The 13,266-nt window shown below is 34.5% G+C and overlaps 1 protein-coding gene across 8 annotated transcripts in view; it reads right to left on the reverse strand.

Annotated features, from left to right (window-relative positions):
* Window positions 1-5,944: 5,944 nt before the first annotated feature.
* Window positions 5,945-13,266, reverse strand: part of LOC145278014 (monocarboxylate transporter 9-like) — a 215,576-nt gene continuing 208,254 nt past the window's right edge. For 7 of the 8 annotated variants that reach the window (XM_080130201.1, XM_080130197.1, XM_080130202.1 and 4 more), the window contains 3 exons: window positions 12,478-12,747; window positions 10,522-10,647; window positions 5,945-7,012 (listed from right to left, as the gene is read on the reverse strand). In XM_080130201.1, coding sequence (XP_079986327.1) covers window positions 6,885-7,012; window positions 10,522-10,647; window positions 12,478-12,747 — 524 coding nt within the window. In that variant the 3' untranslated portion in view covers window positions 5,945-6,884. The remainder of the gene's footprint in view (window positions 7,013-10,521; window positions 10,648-12,477; window positions 12,748-13,266) is intronic. The other variant, XM_080130199.1, reaches the window with a different exon arrangement.

The following is a 13,266-nucleotide window of genomic DNA, read 5'->3' on the forward strand; positions in this document are numbered from 1 at the left end:
AGAATGGAAGATGGATCTACTAAACCAATTTCTCAAGTTTTTAATTTTTTTTATTTTTCAAGGTTTTTATTACCCGTTGAAAGAAAGTACAGTCAGATCGAAAAAGAGGACCTGGCGATTGTATATGCTGTGCGAAATTTTCATATATTCATTCATGGAAGATCTTTCGTCTTGGAAACGGACCATAAACCATTACTATCGATTTTTGGTTCGACAAAAGGGATTCCTACTCACACGGCAAATAGATTACAGAGATGGAGTATTATTTTGCTCAATTACGATTTCCAAATGAAACACCTAGCATCTAGTAAAATTGCACATGCAGATGGTTTGTCGAGATTGATCCCCAGTAAAACTGAATTTGAAGAAACTGTTATAGCAGCACAAAAAGAAGAAAATGAACTAACAGATATATTAATAAATACTGTTAGGGAACTTCCTGTTACACTTGAGGAAATAAAGAAAGCAGCGAAAACAGATAAATATATTAATGAGATAAAAAAAAACAAGTGGGACAAAACGAAAAGAATAGACAAGGATTAAAAGTGTTTCCATTTTCTATGTTTGATGTACGCAGACAGAGTGGTACTACCACAAGTATTACAAAAGAAAATCCTAAAGGAATACCACATGGGACATCCTGGAATCACCAGAATGAAGGCCCTAATGAGAGGATTCACATACTGGCCTGGAATGGATCAGGACATTGAGAAAATGGTGAAATTATGTAAAGATTGCCAACTAGTCGCAAGATCTTCCCCCCCCCATACGGACGTAACCTTGGCCTTAAACAAATGTACCCTGGAAACGCATCCATATCGATTACGCAGGACCTCTGAAGGGATATTATTACCTAGAAATCGTAGATAGTATGTCAAAATAGCCAGAAATTTTTAAATACAAACACACTACAACAGCAAACGCAATAAAAACACTGGACGAGGTATTTAGTCGGTTGTTAGTGATAATAGCACTTTGTTCACAGGTCAAGAATTCAAGCACTACTGTGAGCCACCGGCCATTGAACATATTACAACACCAACTTTAATCAAACGGACAAGCGGAAAGATGTGTCAATACTTTTAAACAAGCTATAAAAAAGAATAATAACATCGACACGGAAGAAAAAAGCATTCAAAAATTCTTAGCAATATATAGGATAACACCAAATATAAATACAAATACTAAATTATCCCCAGCTGAAATTATTTTTGCCATGACGTACGTTCGGTGTTCGACCAGTTAATCCGAAGAGAAAAGGAAAAAAACAGTATCAAGGATAATGTAAGATACAAAACTTACAATGACGGGGATAAAGTTTTGTTAAAAAATTATCGGGCAGGGAAGAGTTTTTGGGAAGAAGGCATAATCTCAAGAAGAATTGAGAGAATGTTTTACATTATAAAAGGGCAGACTTTTTCCCACAAAAAAAAACCATGTTAACCAACTGAGACCCCGATACATAGAAACAGTCAGAAACCAAGAGTTACCAATGGAAGTGCTATATGACACTTTCCATATACAACCTCCAAACAAGGAAGTACCAGTAACTCAGAAATCCAGTCACTCTCTAAAAGTAAAAAAATCGGCAAACACAAATGGTGAGGAGAAGTGAAAAGAAAAAGAAAAGGATCGAATTTTTGGACAAAGTTTAAAAAGGAAAAAATGGTACAAGCAAAATTCTATGGAAGAATTTAGCTTGGGAGGAAGGTGATGTAATGTAATAACCTAACATCCCTTCATAGATGAAATGGACTATAGATTTATTGACCTTCTCACGTGACTGAGAGAGAAGGAAAAAAGACAGGAAGAGAATAAGAAAAGAGGTCGAGTAACTCTTATTTCACATGTATTTCCTTGTAAATAAACCCCTTTGTCTTTCACCCCTAACCCCATGTTTCTTGCTGTATTCTTATTTAAAGTAAGGATATAAAAGTTAGTTAGGTCAATATTTACCCCCAGCCCGCTTTTTGGCCTTGTGCCACATTTTGTGCACAAATTTATGCAAATAAATATTTACCTCCATTATTAGTCTTTTGCGGTACGGTATTTCTCTTTTGCACTCCCTATTGCTATTCTTGTTGTTATTGCCGTTGTTGTTGCTATTATTGTTATTGTTATTGTTATTGCCTTATCGTTGACACCGGATTTTTTACCCAGTATTTTTTTTTTTACTGTTATTTTTAACAGTTTTTTCTTTTTTGAACTGTTTTTACCGTTTTTTAACGGTTATGGCTGCCTCCTGTAGTCAGACGCCTATTGAAATGGATCATATCGAGTCGGGATGCCTCACCAAGCATCAACACCTGGAGCAAACCAACCAAAGTGAAAATAAACATCTCAGAGTTCCTAGAGAGGGCAAAACAAGGCTTAATTTTGTGACTGATACTGGACTAATTGTGGATATCCTCAAATTGGAAGAAATCAAAAAAGATGCTTAGTACTTTTTGTTGTTGACCGAAAATCCATAGATAATAATTAATTTGTTGGCAACAGCAGGTGTTAGAATCCAGCGTGTGATAAAGTGTAAAGGCTACAACACTTGAAGTGCTCTGTTCAGCTCAATGGATGAATATCTGGTTATTTCTCAAAAAGAAATAATTACGACTAATTATATCTTAAGAAGCAAATATATGGGGAAGAAAAGAACCACGGTTTCGGCTTTTCACGTTCCGCACCACGCTTTCCTACTAAAATTTGGTGAAATCATTTCAGTCCAATGCGATGAATTCCACGATGAATTCTATTGAATAAGGAAAAATTCTCAAACATTCCTTTCTTTATAGAAGTGGGGAAGAAAAGGCGTTCAATCATTGTAGCAGGCAGGCGGCCAATCTGCTGTAACTGTGGCGAAATTGGCCATCTTACGTCAGACTGTCCCCAGAAAAAAACTCCAACAAACCCTAAATCTAGAATAGAGAAACATCTGAGGATACTGATGTCAGCGAAAGATTCCTGCCCCTCCCCAAGAAACGATGAAGTGGACGACCTAAAAGAAAAAGAACCTGGCAAATAGTGGTATTGTTGTACTAGTTACACGTTTGGCAACTATGTTTAAGGCTATTTTTTGTTTAAGAACTTCTTTTATGTTGGAATTATAAAATTTGTGTCAGTGATCAATGGATTGGCCAAGGGAGACGAAACACAGAGATAATGAGTAAGTAGATTATCGTTGTGATTCATTGAATAAAGAAAAAACATAAAGCTCTCACAGGTATGGTATCGATTATCCCCCTGGAAACTAGTGAATCGCCCAAACATCATTCACAAAATGGCAAAATATTAGCCTTGTTTTGAAAACCTACTGATTGGGAATTGCTTCAAACTTCGGGTCTTTAGACTATCAGTAGATCAATTTTATTTTAAAATAATTATTTCTATTTCTTTAAGAAAATATATTTTCCATGATACACAAAATATCACAATTTTAATTAGATTTTTTAAACAAATAAATTTATTTAAAGTCATACGAAGTATTACGTGGAAAAAATCTCTATTTTTCTGGGTTCTATCTTTTCAAGATTTTATTAATCACATAATGCTTTGAAATTGAGAAGCGTCTGACTAAGATATCTATGATATAAATTTTTACCTGTCTGTTTAAATGTATGTATGTTTGTTCGTTTGTATATCTACCTAAAACTTTCGACAGAGGCCACGGATTTTCACGAAATCGGTATCGTTTTGAAACCCGAACCTTTCGGACGACAAATATCTAAAACTGAGCACTTTTCTACAAGGAGGGTCAGTTTTTTTTTGTTTTTTTGTTTTTTTTTTGCGTCGCCATTTTTGCAAGTCATCGTATTGATTGGAATGACTTAATTTGATTTCAACATTACGAACTCCCGGTCGCGTCATGGAGTAGCGGTAAGATCTCAGTTTTTTTCTCACTTTCTCTTCTGCATTCCCGCCACGGGTTCGAGCTTGCCTGCATGCTACTACTTTTTGTTTTTGCTCAACACATCTCCCCAGATACCCGGGCAACGCTGGGCACTCAGGCCAGTATTTATATAAATCACTATCAGACAATGCACCAATTATTTTATTAACAAAATATTATGTAAAAATAAAAAGAGAGGGCATGATTTTATCACAGAAAAAGAAATATGAACGGGAAAATTTAGTTGACTTGAAACAAATTCAACTTTTTTTTTTAAATCTGCATTGTTTTCGGGTTCTCACGTTTTAGAAATCTAGCATTATTCAGGAAGAATAATTTCATAATTGAGGATTTTATTTTTTACATTTTTATTTTTATTTTATTAAAAAAACAGATATTGTTTTGTTTATATTGTTGTGCCCCCCAGACAAAAAAAAAAACAAACAAACATCAAAACGTCAAACCCTGTATATGTCTTACACTTATATTATTTTCAAAACGTATCTCGACCGAGCATTATTAACCAAAAACAATGTATGATATATAAATATTTTAAATATGAAATGTATTCAAAGTCTACCGTGTTGAGGATTTATAAAACAATGAAATAAATGTTTATTTTTGAAAATAAAAAGCTATCATTTAACTTCAACATAAAATTACAGGGTTCTTTATTTTAGATAATCTTATCCTTGTACTGTTCAGGTCTCTAGATGCCGGAAAGCCTTTATTTTATTGGTTCCTTCACTCAGATTGATTGATTTTGAAATTCCCATCCTGCTTCAATCTTTCCTGACTGTACTAAACTGCACAAGTTTAAAAATAATGTGAACACTGATTTCATTGCTCAACTTCCACAACCTCCCGTAAGAGATTTTTCAAGAGGTAAATAATGATTGATTGAGAATTAGAGAAAGTGAATGTTCCTGAGCCAACTTGTTAAATCAAAAAGTCTGAGCAATGTTTGAACATAAATTATCCATTTACATAGTTGCTTTTTCTAACTATTAGCGCAAAAGTCTGAGGTTTTTACGAGAAAATGTACCCCATTCAAATATTGGTATTATTATCGATAAATCACTTCTTGAGACACCAAAATGTCGGCCTTTTCCGTATAGTCTGCAATACGAGTACCAAATATTTGATCTGAAGCATTCCATGTATTTTTGTGAAATTTTTTCTACGTTTCAAACAGAATTGTATTGCCTATAGTTTTTCTAAAGAGCCCAAAAGTTCAGATTATATTTTTGAAATTCATCAGCTTTGGCAATTAGGCTTTAGTACTGTGTATTCCAATTCCTGTTATAGCTGTTTGCTTAATGCTGAAATCATAAAAATTGGTCAGTCATCTCATGAGATGTATAATTATAACATACTGCGTTTTCAAGAGTCTTTGACAATTTTTAAATGCCTGTACAAAAAAGTCTGGAAACTTATTGAAGGATCCTCATAATATCAAAATGAAATGAAAATCAAGTTTAGGGAAAAATTGAGGAAGATAAAACATTTTGGTTTGCATAGAGAGAGTTTTAATGATAAAATAAATTGTTTCATGTGATTTTCGAGGGTTGTTAAAAAAGTAAGTCCTAAATTTTTTTTACTCAAAGACTAAAACGTTAAAGAGCTGCGAAAACGAGCGACCTTTTGTGTTCCGGGATTTAGTTTTTCACATAGTCACCACCATTCAATGCACTCTTGCCAGCGATGAACAATGCTTCGGTCATAAAAGTCCGGAGCACACTTTGTCACTAAGATGTCTGACACCACCCTTAAATCAACGAACCAATCTCCTAACTATGCTGACGTTTATCAGGCACCGGTGAATGTTGCTCGGTTCAATTATTTCGTCATGGAAGAATTCAATGACGCATCTCTTTTTCTGACGAACGTAAATGCCAGGAGTTGCTTTCGATTAAAAAGATTTTCCCAAATCTCAATAACCTTTATGGCAAATCTCGAGTCTGTAGACTGAAAATTGACAGAGTAGTGTGGTAGGGAAATGTATATACACAGACAGACAATTTAACTTTTTTAGATATATAAATTAGAAAGAAACGGAAAGGAAAACTAAACCCTTTTTATATAAGAATAATGCATCTTTTATTCCATTACAAATACCGTTTGGTATAATTTGAAGAAAGTTGGATAGTGTTCGAGTGAAGAAAGGGATAGGTATTTTTAGCTGCTGGAAATCTGTCAACAGTTAACTTTAGAAGTTAGTTGATGCTTTAATGTCTAGAAGATATGGATGCGAAAGAAATAGATAGAAATTGAGAAAAATAGAGGGAAGGAGAGAGGGAAGAGAAAGAGAGAGAGAGAGAGAGGAGAAAGAGAAGGAGAGAAAGAGAATATGTGGCGGAAGTCTTTCTTCTTTGATTTTCAGAGCCTCTCTGCTGACAAACCGTGATTACCAAAGAGGCTGAAGTAGTTGTTCAGGTGACAGATGAAATCAACGTTTCATGAAAACTGATTGATCAATGCGTAACCAAATCATCTAGCAGGGACATTTCTCTGCGAGCGAAAATATATCTTTATTTATTACTGCTACCAGTACACGCATAAGACATGTAAGACGCTTACAATTAAGAATGTTGATTGTTTTCTTCCAATGGTCCATAACTCGGAAACGAAACGTTTTCAGAAATATTTGTGGAATTGTATTTGTCATACATGCGTATAGAACATGATTTCGGAGCAAATAATCAATTATCCAAACACTCGCAACTTTGCGAGCTCTTAAAAAACACTTACATATTCCTTACTAAATAGATATTTAAATTTGGTTTTATATGCATCAATTGACCATGTCACTAGCCTTTATACTCGAGTGGCTCTTGAGTCTTCATAAGTGATAATCAATCACCAAAAAAAAATTCAGGCAGGATATTTCTTTCGCAACTTCGAAGAGGCTAATAAAATTACAGCTTACAATTCTATCGTTTTACTTAACAGCCCAAACTCGCCGCTTTAAAAATAACAACTGATCCCAGTTGACCAAAACAGACTATTCAGCGAATCTCCCCGTCTTTTGGGCATAGATGGTTCCACATGATAAAATGGCGCCTAAGAGGGCCAAGGCAAAATCCATGTAGAAGATCACGGGAAAAGAATGCGTTGCATCGTAAACAATTCCTGAAATTAACATAAAAATAAATTATTAGTATCGTAAAAGTATACCAATTTAAGTATGTAAAAAGTGATAAAGGGAGGTAATTCACATATACATTACTGGAATTACCTCCCTTATGTTTAGGAACATATCAAATATACATAATATAAAAGGAGCATGTCTGGTTTTAACTAATGAGATTGTGTTGAAAAGGAAACTATCGTAAAATTATTAAATAAAAAAAAAGTAATTAAATAGTGAGAGGACGATCTGATTTACATATATAAGTATTGGAGTTACTTTTAATTATGAAAAATAAATATAATTAACAAAAATAAAGAAGAGTGACGTTTAAAAGAATTTTATTAATATCAAAAAGACGTATCACAGATTAGTTATTGATTCAGAAGTGATCAAGGGACGTAATTCACGTATAAATTCCTGAATTGGTTCCCCTTTTATTTGAAACAAATAGTTTAAAGAATGCGTATTGTGTTAGATTAAATTATGTTACGAGTGATATGACTATAAATGTGAATTAAAAAACTGAAAGGAGGAGTAAGAAACTGCGTCGGAAATGTGTGAGAAATTGAAAAAGAAAAATGATCTGGAGACATTGAATTTGATTATATTTCAGCGAGAATAAACCAGATAAATAATAATAATAATAATAATAATAATAATAATAATAATAATAATAATAATAATAATAATAATAACATAAATTTGCAGACTTTTTAGTCGCAAGACGAAACAATATTGTAATGACCACCTTTTAAAACGTAATAAATGACCCACTGAGAAAACGATATTTGAAATTGGAGAATTAGTATATATATATATATATATATATATATATATATATATATATATATATATATATATATATATATATATATAATTTAATTAAACGATGATCAAATTATATATATATATTATATATAATTTAATTAAACGATGATTAAATTATATATATATATATATATATATATATATATATATATATATATATATATATATATATATATATATAAGTTAATCATTCTAGGACACGTGCTTGTTTATTTACGATTTATCGGTGAGGCTTAACCTTCCGAGATTTAATACGATAAGCTGAGCTTATCATAAGCTCAGAGTCTGAACCTATCCCCGCGAGTTCTAGAACATATAACATTTATATTTTGATGAAATTTATTTCCTATATTTTGTTTGTGATACTTTAGAACTAATTAAATTATTTATATGGAAAAGCATTTTACCTTAATGCTAGTTGGGAATAATTTTCCCGGCACTACTCTGATGACGATGGGGAGTGACATATTATTAATTTTAGCTCACTATCACTAATTTCCCCCACTCTTTATCTGTGCCTAAATCTAAATGCAGATTCCATGAGCAAAGCTACTTTCTAAGAAAAATTCTATAGGCTTGCAGTTCTAAGAACTGCAAGCCTATAGAATTTTCTTCCGTTTTCCTGCTTTCCAGCTGACTACAATATGGTTGTCTTCAAGTCTAATATAAACAAGTTTTTGATGAGCCGTTCCATATAAGTTAACAAATTTACCGAAATTCCATTACTAACGATTACTATTTTGTCCAATTTCTACTGTACACTCTTTAACCCTTATCCTTGAGTGGCCTCTTGACATTGATAAGTGGTGATGCCTATGTAAAAAGAAGAAGCTCTCTGATGAACTGAACAATCACGTAGTAAATGCAAAGTGGAATCCCTATGTTTCCAGCGATTTGATGTTGGTTAAATCAATTTTCTCATTAATTTATGCTATGAATTCCATCAATCGCTGATAATTAAATGATTTTAGGTTCTCATGCCGTAAATGTTGACATACAAAGGTGTTCCGAAAGTAATGCCTCCTATTTTTTTTATTTCGCACGAATGGATTAGAGGATAATTAAAAATTGCATTGTTATGACCTGAAAGTTTCATCACTCTGTTTCAGATATTGACGGTTTGAACCTTTAAAAAAAAAAGCTACTCCTTTTACTGACGTGCATCAATAGCAAAAATGCGTCACTGAATTCCTATATGCACAAAAAATTGAACCGATAAACATTCACCAGAACTTGTTGAACGTTTAGGAAACAATACGGTTGATGTCAGCCCAATTAGGAGATGTGTTCGTCGATTTCAGAGTAGCGACAGAAATGTGGGTGACAAAGTGCGCTTCAGACGCCCATACACAGCCACCTCCTCATCACTAGTAAAAGTGCATTGAGAATGGTGGTGACTATGTAAAAACATAAATCTCGGAACACAAAAGATTGCTCAATTTAATGGTACCTCCCCCGTTTTCGTAGCTCCTCAACATTTTTAGTTAAAAGTATAATTCATTACACTTGAAACGATCTCCGTATGATACACATACATCTAAAACGAAAAGAAAATGTAAATGGATGTTTTATAACATTTGCTAGTGCAGCTGCCCCTATTTATTATCGACGAGAGAAGTTGAACTTTTAAGCAAGTGTGAATCATTTATGTGATATGTTCGCGTAAACATTGTAAACCTAAATGCTATTTCACAGCATATACGAGGTCCCTTCAATAAGTTTCCAGACTTTTTCATATGAGCACTTTTATTTATAATACACACGTGAAACACTAGTCCCCTTCGAAGTAATCTCCTCCGACTGCAATACACATATTGTACCGTTCCATCAACTTCTGAAAGGCCCCATGCAAGTCCTCTTGTGTGAGCGTTTCAATGACCCTAGTCACAACCTCTTTCATCTCCTCAATTGTCTAATAACGACAGCCTCTAAGGGTTTCCTTCAGCTTAAGGAATAACCAAAAGTCACAGGGAGCAAGGTCTGGAATATAGGGAGGGCGAGGCACTGTCTTAATGCCAATAGTCTGTGACAAGGATGGAGTTGTGAACTAGTGCATTTATGCAAATCTTCCGCATTTTCAGTTCCTCGAGAATAATTATGTACATCTTATAAACTGACATCAAACTGCATTTATTGCCTCTATATGCACACGGCTGTCTTTCTCTATGAAATTCTTTATTTGGCTAATCAACTTTGCTGTTCTGACTTTCTTACTCCTTCTACAGTCCCTCACATACCCTGCCTTCTGTCAATGCCTTACGTGCTCCAAAACTGATTCATGATTCATACAAAATGGTCCAAAAGTAGTCTGAAACATCCCATACGTTTCTGTAACATTTTTTTCCAAGTTTAAAGAATCTTATTGCATATCTTTCTTCTAAAGTGTCATCACGTCCAGGTAGCATTTTTGAAATTCCTCAGCTGTGACATTCAGACTTTAGTAGGATGTATTCCAATTCCTGCTGTAATTGTTCATTTGAAACTGAAATCACACAAATTGGTCAGTCATCTCAGAAGATGTATAGTAATAACATAATGTATTTTCAAGAATCTACGACAATTTTAAATGCCTGTAAAAAAAGTCTGAAAACTTATTGAAGTCATCTCGTATCATTAACAACAACAAAAAAAAAGAAAAAAGAAAATAACTATTGAAAATGAATAGTTGATAAGTACACACCACTAATGATGGGATATAGAGTATACCCAATTCCAATTAACATTGTCATTATAGTGTAGGCTTCGGACATTTTTTTAACTCCAATTATTCCTGCAATCATTACAATGCGAAGAGAAGTTCCAAAACCTGCAAAAATAACAAATTATGCATCAAGAATACAAGCAGATTCAATCAAATGCCCGCCTTTGGAAAACTGTTCCTCTAGCCTGCTTCACGATTTAATATAACATGATAGCCTTCAAAACCAATATGAACAAGTTCTTGTTGAGCCGTCCCCATAAATAATCAAATTTTACTCAATTTACACCATTGACAATTACCAAACTATCACCTTACTTTAATTATCTCTTATCCTCGAGTAGCCTTCGGGCCTTGATAAGTGGTGAATCCCAAGTAATTGTGAAGCAGGGTTTGTGTAATTTGCAACCACAATTCTTTTGTGTCAGAACTGTCTGAATCCAGTGGCAAGGAGAAGTCCTGGAAACAACTCTGAAATAAGCACAGAGCAGATATATCGCTTGGTGTTCCCAAATTTTCACCTATTTTAGTGTTACAGAGTTTGGTGCAGGTGGCAGAGAAAACGGTCGACTACGTCCGGGCTTTCGGAAATTACGTCAAAGAAAAGTCGGTCAGATCCTGAATCCAGTTGCTCCAGCAATGACATAAAAGAAGTCAAAATGGGGGACGTGGTATTCCCAGAGATTAGGTCAACGGAACTGGCCGACATTTCAAGACAATGGTGGAATGTTCTGACGTTATCTGTGCAAATAAAATAAAGGTAGTAGACAACGACAGGAGAGACGAGAGTCACAGACCGAGGACAAACTGACGCATTTTTCTTCACTGCAGCTACAACCCGTCATGTGACTTCACTGATTTCATAACGATAATATTGAAATCGAAAAATTTGTCATTATCAAGCTAATTATAATTGCGTAAGCGTATCACAATCCGGACAACAGTTTATGCTTAGCGTTGTAGAGGAGATTCGTTAAAGGTTTATTTTTTTTCTTCATTTTACAAATAGCTCACGTGAATTTTGTTAAGAAGAACTGCAGAAATTTATTTGTATTTGAAAATTCTCATTGGTATTTTATTTCCAACATTTATATACATATTGTTTTCAACATTTATATACATATTGTTGTGTTGTGGAACAACAGTGAAAATAAGAATAATCAAGCAGTTGAAGTGCAGTTGCATCTTTCTCACCTGTGTTGGGATTACTAGCGCTATTTATAGTGCTAATCGGTGTAAATTCCTCTGCTCAAGGAAAGCCGGTGTAACACATATTAAAGCGCCAATCCATGTCCCATTCGAGTAGTAGTCTTACAAGGGGGTTGCAAATTGCAGAGCTAATTCTGGAGAGGACAATCGGCTGTCTGGGCTTGCGAAGGTGACGTCAATAGAAATGAACCCAGATCGAGGTGCGCCGGCAATAACGTCAAAGGTGTTCAAAATAAGATACTCAGAATTCCCGGGGATTTGGTATCAGCGGCACTGACTGAAATTTCAGACAATAAGCAAAAAGACGTGGGAGAATATTCTGACGTAATCCCTCTCAATAAAAGAGAGACAATCAGACAACCAGAGAAAGGCAACCGAAGAGGGAAAGCGGACACAATGAATCTCTTCCATTTTGCCCACACACCACCGCCATCTTACATATCCTCAACAAACTCGCTTAGCAACAAAATCACACCTCTTCCCTGTTGATGTTCTTTAATGCCAGAAACCTTTCTTCTCTAAGAGTTTTATTCCCTCCGACAGTTAGACATTGGTATTCTCTTCCTTCTATCTGCTTCCCTGACCTTACTGATATGCAGAAGTTTAAATGTAATGTAAATCAACATCGTGTTAATCTTTCCTAGGCATGGCCCCAAATAGTAACTCTTTACGTCGAAGTGTCTTCTTGTTTTGTTGGGGTGAACGTGAGTAAAAAAAAAAAATACTTACTATAACCGATAGAAAGGATGACTGTACTCGAGGCAAGTGTTACAAATGTTTTGCAAAAGGGTAAAGCTAGTATACTAAACGACATTGCAATTAAACACGTCAGTAAAAGATAACTAATGGGGATGTGTAAGACATCGGCGAGGAATCCAACTAAAATCGGAATGATGGTGGAGGTGATCCCAAAGATTGACATATTCAAAGCTCCTTCTTCCCTGCTCAGTCCAATACTTTCCGCATAGGCTGGAAGATATATCAGCAACGAATCTCCAACTAGAAAATATAAAAAGATGCATTCAAAGTTTTTAGAAAAAAGATAAATATCATAAGATACGAAAATATTACTATACGAGGACCGTTCAAAAAGTAAAGTACGCCTATTTTTTTACCCTAAAAGTTAAAAAGTTACGAATATGGGAAAGGTACCTTTAAAATAGGAGACCTTAAGTGCTTTAAAATGTATTTTTCTACATTGTCACCCCTATTCTTAGTGCACTTCTGCCAGGGATTCAATGACGCATATCTGCTTCATGACAAGGAGTTGCTTTCTTAGAGTCTCAAATCGTCAATATCTGTAACAGAGAGATAGACATTTCAGGTCATGTATGCATAAGGTCAGTCATTATAAGCATGTAATTTGCAATCCACTTTAATCCATTCAGGCGGAATAAAAATACTTTTCGAACGCCCCTCGTATCCAATCATCAGTGTTAATTAATACCGAGATAGTGACAAAGAAATAAATTTCAAACAGAATAAAGGTTACTTAAATGAGTTGTATGTTCCACGAAA

Source organism: Euprymna scolopes, chromosome 6 (assembly GCF_053919585.1).
Source record: "Euprymna scolopes isolate OS-2025 chromosome 6, ASM5391958v1, whole genome shotgun sequence".
Classification (NCBI taxonomy): domain Eukaryota; kingdom Metazoa; phylum Mollusca; class Cephalopoda; order Sepiida; family Sepiolidae; genus Euprymna; species Euprymna scolopes.